Below are 16,684 nucleotides of genomic sequence, written 5' to 3'. Positions count from 1 at the left end.
CCACTTCCTTGATCAGGGTGACAAGGCTATTTATTCTATAATTGCACAGAAGTGCTGAGGGAGAACAGACCCCTTCTAATTCAGAGAAAAGGTATACAAACACCAGCAACAAGCCTATAATGCATGCAAATAGTAGGCTTTTTTTTTTAATTTTTTTTTTTTACACACCATTTTATGCTTGCTTCCCCATTTCTGTAATGCATCTATTAAGTAGTCAACAGTTCTGCGGTTCAAAATGTATGCAATCTAGATCTCCTAAATAACTCTTCATTTCCAGTCAAGGAAAATTGTGAAAGAGTGTGTCAACAGATAACAAGTGCATCTCTAGCCCTGTAGCTTAGGCACTGAATACATATAAATCATCTTCACACCTTTGCTTTTACGTCAATTTTCTTTTACACAGAAATAAAAGAACAAAAAAACCCCACATCAAATATAAAAACCCTTACTGATCCACAGACCATTTGATTGGGCTACTATCATCTCATTATTGTTCTTATATTAATGATATTCTTCATCACACCCCAAGTGGACATTGGAAGGCTATTCACACTAAATACTGTAGGACTGGTATGCAATTGGAGAATTATGGATAGTGTGAAATACACTCAACCCCATTATTAGAGCCGACGTGCGACACTGAACACAGGTTGGCTCTATAGATCCAGAACTGAGTGATCACACAGCACAGATTGCTCATTTCCCAATCTTTTTCCTGCAGAGAGTAGTCACCGTTCCCCACAGGGATTCCCCCCTCTTCTCACCGTTCCTCCAGCGCTGACTGGAGGGACAGACAGGGGAGGGGTGGGCACAGCTGGTTCGGGGAATCCCGACAATAACTGCCTTAATCTTTTAGGCCAGGTTCACACCATTTTATCTGGATCAGATCTGGAACACTGTGTATTGCGTTTTTGCTGCGTTTTTCCTTATCTTAAAATGGTCTTACAGGTGCGTTCCATAACAGAGGTAATGAGACTAGCAGTATTTAAAAAAATTATTATTTGGTCTGGACCTGAATAGACTGCACTGGTGTGGACAGAGCCCAAAAATACATTGGGATGCTTTTTTGGTCCAGGAACAAACGGTTCTGGTCTGGACATGGTGTGAACAAGCCCTTAAGTATGCAGCATAACTGTTTATTTTATATATTATAGCCATTGGATTTTCTACCAACATTTGGTGAACACTGGCAAATAACCTTTAGTTATTTTCTTTCAATTCTGACATACATATGAGCGTTACTGCAGCAAGCAAATGCACAAGAGGTAGGGAGCACAGACAGGCACTATAGGTGGTGAACTGATGTCAGAATGTTTTTTTTCCACCTAGTAGTTATTTTTATCTCGTGATTAAGCACTAATAAAGCAATTCTACTCCTCATGGTTTATGGCAAATAATTAGGAACTGGCCAAATATGCAGTGACTAGTAGAGCAGAATGCTGGATGAAAAAGGAATCGGCCAAGAGTCCGACCCTTCGCAGACAAGTTGTAAGATCAGGTAGTGTATAGCCATCTTGAATCTACAAACTCGAAGGGTCTAATCATAGCCATAGCAGACCATGGGACTGTCTGGCTGTCTACTTTATCCAAGGTAAAAGAATACATACTTAAAATCATCAAGTAAACACTTCCAGAACTCCACCTGTTGAAAACAGTTTGTACACTATAATGTTAGTTACTGGTCTGGATCATTGAACTGCTACTTTTAATCTTAGTTTAAGATCTTTATATCATTTCTACTATATAGTGTACAGATTTACTTTTCTTGTCTGTGCTCATATAAACAGTGACCAAATAAAACAATAAAATGTAAGCGAGTCTTACCAAATGCTGCAGCCATGGTTGCATCAAGGGATGGTTGTCCGTCTCCACTAGGTAAGTCAAGGCGTGTGAAGTCTCGGCTTTTATCGTTGTTGTATTTGACATTAAGGCTTGTCAGCTTCGAGAATTCAATGCGCAAAGTACAGCATGCATTATAAATATTTTGCCCATCCAGTGTCTTATGAAGAAAAAAAAAGAAATGGAAAGTAAGCTGAAAAATCATGAGCAATAATACAACACATACTGTAAACATAACAGTTTTTCTTGAGCAACAAAAATCTTTCAGCACAGCTCCTGGGTTCAGTTCCTGCCAAGGACACCCCCCGCATTGCAGCTATATGTTCTACTACTGATTGCTTGGGTTTCCACCAGCTGCATGTGGAACTTCACCTCAGCGTCCGCCTGAATTCATGTTTTTTTTTTCCCCAAGTCTCTTCTCGCCTCAATTAACACCCAGCGAATTCAGAAATGATCTGCTGCAATCCACTACTGCACTATTACAAAGCAGGTCCCGCACCGTCGACTGCATTGTCTATGTCATTGGGAGACCCCTGTCTCTTCCAAGTTTTTGTAGCTGGCACCCTAATGACTCTACTCCAGGTCCCTTATGCGGCAGCACTGTGTAGAAGCTGATGCCTCCTGAAAAAGGCAACGTGAATATTCCAGCAGGCATCAGGAGCAGGATTCCTAGGCGAAAATGGAGGCAGGAGGAAGGGTGGAATGTTAAAGGGAAAAGTAGTAAATCAACACAGTACATACGTAGGTTGTGTTTCAGGTATAGTAAGCAGCAGCACAGTAATTCTATTCTACTTCTTATTAGTCTACTGTTATTCTTAGATTTGTCCTGAGGGCTATCAACAGGTTTTCATTAAATCAGAACTCTGGGCAAAAATGTTCTCAAGCCTTGCTCGTTTTTTTTCTAGGCGCCTAAAAAAAGTTACACTCACCCAAACCACAGAGCCAGCTGGCTGCATCTCCAGTCCCTGAAGCCTGTCTCCTTCTTCGCCGCAGCGATGATATGTCCCTCATATCCTATACACTGTGTATAGAATGTGATGACTCAAGGATCCTTAGACCGTTGCAGCAGAAGGAGAGCGCGGCTCCAGGGACAGAGGCTCTAAGAGTAAGCCATCTCCGAGGAGCGGGTGGGTATACCTGCTTTAAATTTAAAATAATCTTGTTGGATTATTCTTGGTTTTTTCAAAATTCTCATTGCACAAAGATACCAAAATGCCAGTACAAATAAGCATATGCAGAGCAACCAACTAAAATGCAAAATCATTCTCAATTTACATATAGGGAAACTACAATAGCTCAAGATATATGCTGACTAGTGAAAAAAAACAATAATTGATGTTCTTTCAAAAAGGTAAACATCACTACAGAAAGTGGTTAGTACCACAACCACCAGAATATGTCTAAATGATAGCAACATAATGTTTGCCTCATGTGCAACACTTCCATTGGACTCTACAGTGTATTAGAAGCCAAAGAATGGCATTACAGTGAATCTTGCAACCTCTCCGAGAGATGGCCTGGCGATGCAACCAAAACTTTAAAAAAAATGTAAAGATCTTTGGCACTTCCACACCTAAACATACAGGCTAACGGAATTGCATGCAGAAACAATGACTTTGTTTTTACCCCAATACCCCTATTAGTAGTAGAAGGAAAGCAAAACGAAGCTTAGGCTTAGTTTGTGCTGCCACCATCGAGCACAATGAAGCTCTACAACTAGCCATCATTTCCTGGTTTTGGAACACGCCCAACAGAGCTTGGTCCCTGAACAAAGTCACGTGATGGGCAGTGTGCCCCGGCTTATGCAAATAATGGTGAAAAAGTTAGGGTAGGTCAATTTATGGGGCACAATGGGTGCCGCGAAGGGTCCCAGACTAATGGTGTGTGTAGGTTTTTATGTGTACATCTTAAGTTATGCCCCTGTCTGTTGCCATAGGTCAACTTTTAAAGAAGAACTCTGCAGATTTTTGATTAACCCCTGCAGTGGGGCTACCTCTGCACTGCAAGGATTAACTGCTTGTTTTTGTCTAGGTGCTAAAATAAAAAAAAGGTATACTCACCTGAACTGCTAAGCTGACTTCCTGCTTTTCTGGTAACTGAAGCCTGTATCCTCCTCTGCTGCACAGATGTAATGTTTCTCAGTGTCCTCACATCTATTTATTTGAATAGAACGTGATGACACTAGGATCCTTAGACTGCTGCAGAGGAGGGGGAAGAGACTCCAGGGACCGTTCTAACAACAAGCCGTCTGGAATGATCAGGTGAGTATAACTTTATTTTTAGCACCTAGACACAAACGAGTAGTTAACCCTTGCGGTGGGGTAGCCCCACTGTAAGGGTTAATACAAATGTTTCCCTGGAGTTGTTCTTTAAATGAAAAGTAATAGGGTAGAAATCAGCAAAGAAAGTTTTTTGTTTTTCCATAAAAGTATATTCTTTAGTTGTATTTTACCTTATACGTTGTTTTCCCCCATTAGTTCTCTTTAGGGTCATGGGAGGACATATTTAGCCTCCTCCCGTCACCCAAAGCTCAGTATAATGTGGGCTATTGCCCACGATATACTGTGAGCACCGCAGCCAGGACGGATCCCGACATCTAGAGACAGAGCCAGCTGTGGCTGCCCCCTCCCTCGTTTGTTCCTCCACTCAGTGCTGGAGGATCGGAGAAGGGCGGGGGGAATGCCTGCGTAGAGCGGTGAATGAGTCCTGTGACTCACCTCCTCTCCCGGCCGCGTCCCTAATAACAGGCGATGGGAGAGGAGAAGTGTGTGTCACATGCCCCGCCCCCTGCAGTGCACACCGTCTGGCTGGGATGCTGGCTGTGAGGCTTAGCAGGTGAGTCCGAATGAGGATGGGGGGAGCGTGGGGGGGGTACGGGTGTAACTGCACACTATGTGCTGTTTTTTCATTTAATAAGAAAAGTGGATTATAATGGGGAACATTACACTAATGTTCCCTATTATAATCTATTTCTCGGATTAAATGATTAGACAGGGCCGTTGTTCTATCAAAGTTTGTGACTAGGTTGGAATGTGTGACCGGTGACGTGGTCACACATTTCAATGTAATCCTTGGCGGAGGAATGTGTGACCGCCAATAGGTGAAGCATTCTAACACTTTCTCAGCTGTTCCAGGGCAGATCGGCATCACAAATCGTATGTGCAGGAGAACCGATCTGCCCTGGAACAGCTGTTCAGTCCTGAAATGTCACTTCTATCCGACTTTGTGAGTGGGGTGCAATGTGAGATCGCACTCAAGAGTCGGAAAGAAGTGACATTTCAGGACCGAACAGCTGTTCCAGCCTAGAAAGTGTTGGAATGCTTGACATATTGGCGGTCACACATTTCACCACCAAAAAACTGAGTGGGATTGCATTGAAATGTGTGACCACGTCACCAGTCACACATTGTAACGTAGTCACAAACTTTGATAGACCACCACCAATCAGGGGGGTATGGCCGGTACCCATGTGAGGGGTCCGGGCCGCCTGAGGGGCCTCTTACATGAGTATCAGCTGTACCAGGGGCGGCATGGCAGAGGTGACAGGGGAGGGGGGTGGAGAAGTCCAGGCCCCAGCAGCAGGTAAGAGGAGTTGGGAGGAGGTACAGGGAAAGGGACCCCAGCGACCAGCCCACCTGAGGCCCTGCAGAGCCCACCATAGAGAGTCTTGGATGGGCTGTGCAGGATCTATGGTGGGCTTTGCAGGGTCACTCTCAGATGTGCTCTGCAGGGTCTCAGGTAAGCCCAGAGTCCAGTGCGTTACTAAGCCCAGAGTCCAGCGCGTTACTAAGCCCCCGTATACCTATATACATGTTATACATAGCATAAAAAGATAAAAAACAATATATACAGTGTTATCTTCATTTTAGATGTCAAAAGGGTTTTGCGGCTCCCTGTGTTTTCTTTTCTGTGGGAAACAAATGGCTCTGAGTGTTTAAGGTTGCTGACCCCAGGTGTAGGGGTACCAAAAGCGGAAACAGAACATTTTACACTTTATGACTATCCCAACTAGATCCATGTGTGTTTCAGTGCCTAAATGTATCTTGATCATTAATTACGGCCTGAAACTTCTGACTTTTAGATTAGGACCAGATGTCAGGCAGGTTAGAAACATTATATATTCCCATGTATACTATTGCTACTACTAACAGTTTAGCACATTAGGAGGATCACATATTAGTAATACGAGCTTCACAGAAATAAAGTACTAGGTTATTTTTATTCGTAAAATATAGTTCATGACTTTGTTGTTGTTGTAAGTGCCTTTATTTAGCACTCAACGTGCTACATAGATAGTGCACATGGCCCTTATAGCAGGGTGATTAAAAACTGGGTCACCCAGGGTTGAAAACCAGGCTGAAAAAAATGGGTCATTAAATGATTTGGCAACAGCTTGCAGCTAAAGTTGGGAAATTGAAAGGAAATGCACACTTGGGGCAATAAAGGTTTTCTGAAACCTATAACCGCACGGGGCATTTTAGAGAAAAAGGAAAACTAAAATAGAACATAAGGTATGGAAAACTGAAGGTTTGGTTTTGTGATGCTGTAGAAGAATCACAGGATTATCTGATTTGTATATATTATACGTGATGGTTGCAATAGATGGTTTAGCTTTTAGTGCAAACTCGCAAAGGTTCACCTACAGGAAATTACTGTAAATCATCACAAACATTGCAATGACGTCTACAAATGAAAATAGCTGCTATTAGGGGGTTTAGGGTTTTTTTTTCTAACCTTTTAAACTATTTTTTATTTTTTTTCTAAACTTTTAATATTTTTTTTATTAATAAATACTTTTATTTTGTAACTTTACTGTCAGGGGCACTGGGAAATATCAGGAGTCTAAACAGATCCCTGATATTTCCCTTTCAAAACAGAAAAAGAGATTGAGGACACAAAGTCCTCAATCTATTTCTGCAGCCCCTGTTATGAATGAACAGGAATCCTCTATACTGAGTGTTTGTTTATTCATAACTTGTGGAGATAGTATGTTTACTATAGCCACAATCATGAATGAACAGGAAGTGATGTAGAGCACTTAGAGCACTTCCTATTCATTCATAATTGGGGACACAGTAAACATTATTTACAAGCCGTGAGCGATCATGGTATAGATGAAAGAAATTGCAAGCCCTACCGTTATGCTAATTTCTGCCATGACAAGTTTCCTTTAGAGGGCAATTATTACAAAAAAAGGCTCTTTGTAGGCTGCACATAAATCACCCCTAATCCGAACAACCATTTTTGTAGTCACTATTGGGCCATATGGAAATTTCAGCAAATTAAAGCATTCTAAAAAAACAACTGATTTTGTAATAGCTGCCCTTTACCTGGAGCAAATGTCTCCAGGCCAACATTCTAATATTAACCTGTGATTCTCAGTTACCAACTAGCCATTCATTGCTACTCTCCATTTCATGAGCAGTAAAGATGGCTACACACATTCAGATGAACCTGTTCAAATGACTCCTCTGGTCAAATGACAAGCTTTCCAATATGGTCAATAAAAATAAATTCAACACAACCTCTCTAAAAACAAATATACGTGTACCTCTGCATATTTTGCTGCAACTTTTTATTTTTGGAATTTGACAAGGGACTGATATGACCAGTCCTATGCACTCAGTCTTAAATTAAGAAATATTTCATAAGACTAAAGCAGCCTGCTAACAATCTCCCCATTCTGGCTATAAAGGTTTTTCCCTTATTCTCCTTCTAGTTCAGAAACATCCTTAAATATTTTAGATACTACATGTCTGTCTATGATATACCCAGGAGGTATGTTTTTGTTTTTTTAATTCATAATGATGAAATTCAACAAATAAGTAGTAACTATACATTCAAATTTCCAAAAACATGTTATTTGAGTTTGTTCTCTTACAAAAGTTGCTGTAATTTAGCCCAGTGGGCCCAACATATGGGCAAGGATCACTCCTCTTAAATGTTGACAATTACATATTAAAGTAAATTTCCACCTTTGTAATTGATTAGCATTTATTGTGGTAATGAAGTGGTACAGTGATGAGGTATACATGTGCACATATTCATGACTCGCATTACAGGCTTTCTTCATTTTCTTATGAAAGTTTTTATTGGTCTGGGGCTAGTAACAACAGAAAAGTCATTAGTGATATCTGCCAGTTTACCTGAGAATAAACCAGTTGTATGAATACTTTAGGTAAATATTCAGTTCTTGTATATGCAAAACTTGTAAAACTGGTCAATGATTCACAACACAGACCCTTTGTTGAGAACAGCTCAGATTTTACAATCCAAGTGCAGCTTTGCAGTCTGCAGAACACGTATACAAAGTATTATTATTATGCCTGGAAGTGCAGCAAACTTCCTGATCTCAAATGATCAAATTTAATGAAGGCTACAAAAGACCTAACTTTGATCTTGCACCATGCTAAAGGCAAACTTATCTACTCCAAAAAAAAAAAAAAAAAAAAATCTGTAAACACAATTTAGAAGGCATTTGCTTGTAAAACGGGCTATTAAATAATAACTAATCGTCCATTAACCTATATTGATTTAGAGACTGTCACAGATAGGAGGTGACATACTGTGCATGATAGAAGCAAACCCAACACAAGGTTTTGTTCATTTCTAATACTATACAAACTGCAACTTCTCGTGTGAAAAAAAAATTAATCAAATTATTTTAACAAATGATAAGTCAAATTTTCAAGCTGGAGTTGCTGGCTTCAGCAAAATGTTTTTTGTTTTGTTTAGACTAGGTGTAGACCACCTTCAGAATATGCATTGTGTTAATGCCCCTTATTACAGAACATTAAGGGGTGCTGCTATTTATTCTGAATGGGCTGGTGGTGCACCATTACTTGCTAAACATGAGAATAGAAGGGAACGCAAAACTGTAAATAAGCAACTTATGTTACTAGTTTGTGTGCTGCGTTTGTGTGTGTTGTGATAAAATTATACAGTCATACATTTAATCGCAAAACAGCGTATCACAACGCATGGCAATCAGTCACAACGCTTTGCCATGCTCTGCCACAGTTAAATTAATGTTACTTTGAAAAGAGAAAAAAAAAAAAATCAAGCACTGCGATGCATTCTAAATGCACTGCAGCGCATAGCGGGCACCACAATATGGTGCACGTGTGGGGGTGGGTGGGGGTTGTGTTTTTTAACTTCAATTAGTTTTTAGTGAACATTTTCGGTTATACATAGCAAAGGGAAAACAGTGTTGATCAACAGATCAGGTCCAGGAAGGACCGAAAGGACAAATCAAGAAGGAAAGAAAGGACAAAACAAAATGACAAAATAAAAAAAAAAAAATACACGTGTGGAGCCGCTAATCTCTGAGCCTTCATCTTGTACCGGGGACTTGACAAAGTCTTGAGAGTCAGCCAATGATGAGCTTAGTGCATGTCCGGTGTTTAAAGTCATGGGGAGGAAGTATTGTGCCGAGACCATAGGAACCAGTGGCTCCATTTCTTTTGAAATTTCGTCATTGTGTCATTATGTATTGCGAGTACACGTTCGCGGGTTGTGTTTTTTAACTAGTTTTTACTGTTGATGGGTCTTCGAGGATATACGAGGGGTCTAAATAGACCCCTGATATTTGTCTTTGGAAATAAGAAAAAAAAATTGGAGGACACAGAGTCCTCAATCTTTTTCTGCAGCCTCTGTTCTGAATGAATGAAAAGCACTCAGTACAGAGTCTTACCATTTATTTCAAACTGAAGATAGTAAAATATTTACTATCATCCAGTTATGAATGGGTAGAAGCCTCTGTACTGAGTGCTTTCCATTGATTCAGAAACTCATGAATGAACAGGAAGTGATTTTTTGTTAATAGTTTGCTGATGACATCTGAATTATATCTGCTGAATAATATCAGGTTATATTTGCACTATACACCAGCGTTTCTAGATGTGCATATGGCCAGTGGGGCAAAAAGCAATGATTTGCATGAAGTAAGCTCCAAGCTCGCTCCCGTGATCAACTACAATCTCATGTTTAGTTTACTTATTTGTATTGAGAGCTTGGAGCGGTGGCTACTTTACAACACACATAGAGAACAAAAGTATCCACCCTCCGGAAGGAAAGACAGTGTCATCACCAATTCAGAGATGATTTGAGGATCTACACCTGAGTGATACACAAATAAGATACATTTGTGTTAATAGTTAAGGTACTTGAATGCATTTTAAAGTTTTAACTCCTGAGTACAGTGTCACTTTAATTTAAAAAGCAGTGGTACATTTAAAAAGCTCAGGTTCTGAAGCAAGCAGAACACTATTTAAATGAATGAATAAAATCATGTGACCGGCCTCTCCTCAAATCACCACAGCCTGTATGTTATGGAACGAACCCAAAAGCTAAAAGGAACCAAAAAGTCCCCCACTTAATCAGAAACACAGTAGAGCCTTCTTAAAACAGAAGGGCATTTGCTTGTTTAACTTCTATCACAAATCTAAAAAAAAACAAAACAGGGTTTATTCCTCATTTTAAGATATAGTAGACAGAATGCAAATCATTTCCTTTAACTCCTGTAGCCAAATGTGCATTCAAAACCACTGATTTATAGTACAGATACAGCTTAAAATTATAACATTTATTCCAAACTGCATATAGCCGTTTCAGGCTAGTAGGGCTTATGAAATCGACACAATGAAACAACTGGGCACCCTATGGTGAGGGGGGCTTAAAGTAGCCAAAAACCCACTACTTAGTGAAAAACTGTTGGCAGTTAGCCCATAATACTGGTAATAGATCTATATATATTCAGGGAATTTCATTTGAGACAGTGCTATAAATTCTCCTTTACAAGGAATCACTGCAAAGGCCAGATAATTACTCAGTAGCATGTAAACAACTGCTTTATCATCTCCGTCCATACAGAAAGGCTGCCTGGACTGATAGTTTGTGAAAACACGTCAAGGTAGATCGATTTTCCCCTCATTTCTACATGGGCATTGCCACTTATCTCTATGTTCCAAAATAGGTCAGCCATTGTAGAGCTGGATCCCAGAGCATTTCAGGCTCATTCATTACTGAAGGCCTTTGTTTACTGCCACATTATTACACAAAGCAGCTTTGTGAATGTGATAATACAGAGCATAAGCTTGCCAAAACTTACAAATAACTGTAAAACATGATGAAAGAATATAGTTCTTTTTCCTAATCTCCTGTAATAAGTGTGCACGTCATGTGCCTTCCTTACCACTTTGGCATGTTGCGCATTCAGTGAATCAGCATACTGCAGCAGGGCCTGAAACTGGTTGTTTTTTGTAAATGTAATGATCTTCAAAACGGTTCCAAACTTGGAAAAAATCTGTAACAAAGCAAAAAAGGAAACTTTATTCAGTTGAAGGGTATTAAGTGCTAGTGGCCAGTATGACTAGATGTGCATATATAAAAAACAACAAGTCCCTTAAGCCTGCTAAATGACGGCAATGAAAAAACATTAGAAAACCAAGGCAGACAATTCAATGAATTGATTTATTATTATTATTATTATACAGGATTTATAAAGCGCCAATAGTTTGCGCAGCGCTTTACAATATAAGGAAGACATTACAGTCACAGTACAATTTAAGACAAGATGGTAAGCTGTTCTGTTATGGTGAAAAAAAGGTAATGCTAGGAACCCTTCAGATTTCATGTTTTATCTGCTTATACAAGGTTAAATCTTTTAGATTGTAAGCCCTCACGGCTTACAATCTAAAAGATTTAACCTTGTATAAGCAGATAAAACATGAAATCTGAAGGGTTCCTAGCATTACCTTTTTTTCACCATAACAGAACTGCTTACAGTGCATAAAAATGGCAATAGTCTCCATATGCATTTCCAGCCCCTTAACCACACTGATTACCTGATGCTAGGTACAAGCATTTATATTGGATAGTGTGTGCAGATGTATACAATACTACCCAAGAACTAGTACGGGGGAAAGGAAAAAGGCAAAAGCAAAGTTGGAATGCAGATGTTTTAATGTTTCTATGCTAACAATATTAGAGACTGGGAATAAGGACTGTAGTTCATTCACAGTACACAGTTACACATTTACCTATATACGTACAATAAACAGTTTAAAGTATTCCTTCAATTAAAGAACGTTTATATTCTAAGGAAAATATGTGGGCTGCCCTGTATGACCTGATCAAAGACAAGCATGTGGCTAGTGAAACCAGCATACTTTTTCCTGGTTAGTGACTCAAAAGTAGTAAATCCATGCCGGCAAGGGCATTTTCAAAAGGTTGGTTGGTTGGTTGGTTTAAAGCAATTTAATATAATCCGTTTGTTAATTCAGATGAGTTTAGTCTGTTCATGGGGGAATTCAAATGATATCAGAATGACCAGTAAGTCGCTGTTATTATGCATGCCAACTTTTCTTAAATACATCCGATAAAAACTGAGGCAATAGACCTCATTTTTATAGAGCATCTAAAAAGTATTGCTTATGATCCATCAGCAAGTCTGCTGCTGAATACCATGTAAATCCTTTTGTACTACTTATTTTGGATTCCCTGGATGACTGGTGTCCCAAAGATAATTGGAAGATTAAAAGGAGCGGGTAAACCTAGGATACACAATGCCCATATTTAAAGTGGAACTACAACCTCCTATTCCTTACTGACAAGGAAGGTGCCATCTTAGCCTCTAATTGGAATGCAGTTGCCATGGTGCTGAACATGTGATCAGATATGACACCAGCTATCTGAGGGCTTGAAAGTTTGGTTGAGAGCTAAAATAGGGACATTGGCCACCTTGACAGTTGGCACACCTTGAAAGTAACAGTTTTGGGAGACATTAAATTGGTGGGTAAAGTTCCTCTTTAAGTGCAGAAAGTTACAACAGTAACAGCTCTTTTAGTACTAGTGTCAGAGATGAACAGATTATCTCCCCATATAAGCCTATGGGAATGCAAAAGCAGCTGAAGCAGGTCAACTATATCTGCAAAGGTTAGTCTGCCCCCCATTGTCAACTAGAAGGACTTTAAAAGGAATCTAAGAACAACGTTAGTCTGGAAATAACCAACTTTACTTCTCCATATAAATGTGTTGCTGGGAGTTGTAGTCCTCCATAGCTGGTGCCATTGCTGTACAAAATATTGGTTGTGGAGGATGGTTGTGGGATAATTCAATTGCATTTATTGTGCACTACTTTATTTCCGTTATTACATTGTAATATATAATGAAATAATTATAGAAGTCACCATAATGCAAAATCGGTGGGAGCCCTGAGCTTGTTTTCCTGCTCTCAGGAGGCCAGTACGGGCTCTCAAAAAGTTGTTAATATTTATTTTTGGAACTTTATTCTGAATAAAACATTTAACAGCGTCATTTCATAAGATAACTTAAGGGGTGTGTTTAGAGGAGTTAAGGCCGGGGCAAGGTAGGGGTTAGGTGGGGCTACTGGTGGCGAGTAACTCTTAAGGCTTGGCTAGTAGCTCAGGACTTGAAATGTTGAGCCCTGGTAAGGTGTAAGGTAAACTTTAGCATTGCAAATGTTTCAATGAACAGAGCAAATTCTATCTTCATTAAAAGCATGCACGTACTTTATCTGCCCTCAGCAACCCCATACCTGATGAAGAACTTCCAGAGTGACAGGGTAGAATAGGTTTTCCACAATTAGTCTGAGGACAGGACTCTGTCCAGACAGAATCAAACCTTCACCAGTATGACCACCCGTCAGTGCCAGACCACCGGAGTGGACGGCATTCACAGCTTGCAAGGCAGCCTGAGCGCGCTGAAATCAAAACACACTTATTAAAATATTATTATTATACAAGATTTATATAGCTCCAACAGTTCGCACACCGCCTTACAAAATGGAGGAGACAGTACAGTTAACAATACAATTTCAGTACAGGAGGTAGGAGGGCTCTGCACATGAGAGCTTACAATCTAGTAGGGGGGCAAGTGATGAAAAAAGGTAGGAACCGTTTGGCATGATTTATTAGAAGAGCTGAAAGTACGGTTATATCGAGGTGGAATAGGCCTTTCTGAAGAGATGATTTTTTAAGGATCGCCTAAAAAGGTGGCCAGAATAGGAGACAAGCGGACAGATTGGGGTAGGGCGTTCCAAAGGATGGGAGAAACTCTGGAAAAATCCTGAAGGCGAGCATGCGAGGAGGTAGCAAGAGAGCAAGAGGTCTTGAGGAGGAGTGACGGGGGCAGTTTGGGTGATATTTTGAGATCAAGTAGGTTATGTAGTTGGGGCGGAGTTGTAGATAGCTTTGTAGGTTATTGTTAGTATTTTGAATTTTATACGTTGGGCAAGTGGGAGCCAGTGGAGCGATTGGCAGAGTGGGTTGGTGGGCGCTGAATGGTTGGTAAGGTGGATGAGTCTGGCAGCATTCATGATACACTGAAGGGGGATAGCCTATTTTGTGGCAGGCCAACCAGGAGGGAGTTACAGTAGTCAAGGTGAGATATTACAAGGGAGCGAATTAGAAGCTTTGCGGTGTCATTTGTTAAAAAGGGAAGAACTTTGGAAAGGTTGAGTCGGCAAGATTTGGATAGTGATTGAATGTTGGGTTGAAAGGAGTGCTCAGAATCAAGGATTACACAAAGTACACTGGCTTGATTGTAGTGCTGTTGATTGTGATGGAGAAGTTGGGGACACGAAGACAAGGAAATATTATAAGCTCAGTGTTGGACAGATTTAGTTTGATGAAGTGGTGCGACATCCATGTTGATATGTTAGTGAGTGGATTAGTGATACGTGAGGAGATAGAAGGGGTGAGCTGAGGGGTGGAGAGATATATTTGTGTGTCGTTGCCATAGAGATGGTATTTGGTCTCGGAAACCAAAATGAAATATTTTATTATAATGCAGCAAAATATTCCAGTAAATGTTTCTATCTAATGGATCAAAGTCATTTTTCTGGACATAACAGTCAGTACCTCTGTGCTGTAATGTCAATTTAAAAATGAAAGCTATTTAGCACTTCCTTCTTGCTACAAAGTTCCTTCTCCCAAAGCTCTTCAGCCCAAAGGTTATGTCATGTAGAAGTATTTTGAACCTTCTTGGGCCTTCACCATTCCAAAGAGACCTGATAAAGCAGCCTGGATCATTGAACAATTTCAATGGGTTTGTAAAGTAGGCACCCTGTCAGGTACCACTACACCTGAAGACACTAGAAAAGTGCTTAGCATATTTCAGTTCACAAAATGGTCATTTGCGAAGACGGAACTACAGTGCGCAATTTCCAAATTAAATTTTTCCGGTAAAGCATGAAGACATGATATATGGAGAGAAAGTGGTTAGGCAGTATGTTTTTAACTCACCCCCTATTGTATATTTCAAAGTTAACATCTTATCTGAAGTGAATGGGTAAGTATGGTACGACTAACATTGTAACACGATGCTCTGTAAAAGCTCTTTGTAGAAGCCAGTCATTAAATACAGAAGCTGCATGGCCATTAACTGCTCATTATCCCTATGGCTTCTTCGGTTGCTTGATATCCCTTTTTGTGTACAATCTGCCTCAAGCAAAAAATCAGAACATTGACAGTTAGTTCCATTTAGGTTTGAATTCAGATTTAGAGGTGCTTCTCTTGATTAAGCTAAAAAAGAACAAAGCAATCCTTCAGGAAAATTGCAAAGTTACTCGGGAAATATAAAATGCTAGGAGAAATTACACACTATATATATATATATACACACACATACACACTGAGTGGCCAGATTATTATGACCACCCCATCAGTACTTCGTTGGGCCACGAGATGACTTAGTTGTGCCGCCTCGTGACTCCACGAGATGTTGCAAGGTGATGCGAGGAATCTGACACTGCACTGTTGCCCTTCTGTTGTCTTGTACCAGTCTTGCCACTCTTCGTTCTGCCCTTACATTGACTAGTCGCTGATGGCCACAATTCGCACGTTCAGACCCAGATTTTCGGCTGACAGTCCACACGTTAACAACAGCTGCTCTTAAACATTTAACGAATTCTGCTGTTTTGCTGATACTCGCTCCATGGCTCCGAGCGCCAACAATCATCCCACGTTCAAATGCTGTTAAATCGCGTTGTTTACCCATATCTTCAGAAAAAAATCACTTCTACTGTCGTGGTAAACAACCTGCTTCCCTATTTATAATTGTCTGGCCTTCTAGCAACTTCAGCGCGAAATTATAGCTAATTTGCCTACAAGTGTCAGCAGGTCATAATAATCTGGCCACTCAGTGTGTATGTATATCATTTGTTGTATTCCTATATAGCTGCTGGTATTCTGCATTTCGTCATATAATCATTATGCAGAATACCACCAGCTATAGAGGACTACAAATCCCAGCGATAATAAATGATATACAGCGCAATGCAGAATAATGCCAGCTACTGAGGAATACATCAGATCCCAGCAATAATACATTATATACAGTGCAATGCAGAATAACGCCAGCTACGGAGGACTGCAAATCCCAGCAATAGTACATTATAGTAGAATGTACTATTGCTGCATTCCTCTACAGCTGCTGGTATTCTGCATTGCGTCGCTGTATAATGTACTATATTGCACACACACTTTTTTTACTTCCACCGTGCCAAGCTTGCTACAATCTCAATAGAAACTAGTAGTCCATCACTGGAGCCTTTTTTTTTTTTATCCGATTAACCGAACTTAATAAATCGGCCAACTAATCGATTATGAAAATAATAGTTAGCTGCAGCCCTACAAACGTTGACAACGTTTTCCATCGTCGATTTTAATCGACTAAATCGAATAGTTGTTGCAGCTCTAATATATCTAATGGGTTAATTGTGTTATTCAACCCCCTCATGACAGCGATGTTCAAAGTGTTTCCCCATTTTATTTATATATACATGGATATATATTTTATTTGTGCTAAGCGAGGCGTTAGGTGT

General features: G+C 40.1%; 1 protein-coding gene across 3 annotated transcripts in view; it reads right to left on the bottom strand.

The window, feature by feature from the left end:
• PTBP3 (polypyrimidine tract binding protein 3) overlaps positions 1-16,684 on the bottom strand; it is a 62,833-nt gene that overhangs the window by 13,520 nt on the left and 32,629 nt on the right. For all 3 annotated transcript variants that reach the window (XM_018561154.1, XM_018561156.1, XM_018561157.1), the window contains 3 exons: positions 13,397-13,561; positions 11,033-11,143; positions 1,825-1,999 (listed from right to left, as the gene is read on the bottom strand). In XM_018561154.1, the coding sequence (XP_018416656.1) occupies positions 1,825-1,999; positions 11,033-11,143; positions 13,397-13,561 (451 nt within the window). The remainder of the gene's footprint in view (positions 1-1,824; positions 2,000-11,032; positions 11,144-13,396; positions 13,562-16,684) is intronic.

The sequence above is a fragment of the Nanorana parkeri genome, unplaced genomic scaffold, assembly GCF_000935625.1.
Source record: "Nanorana parkeri isolate BGI_ZX_2015 unplaced genomic scaffold, ASM93562v1 scaffold504, whole genome shotgun sequence".
Lineage (NCBI taxonomy): Eukaryota > Metazoa > Chordata > Amphibia > Anura > Dicroglossidae > Nanorana > Nanorana parkeri.
Note: the sequence above shows the minus strand (reverse complement) of the source record. Positions and strands in the feature narration are given on the sequence as shown.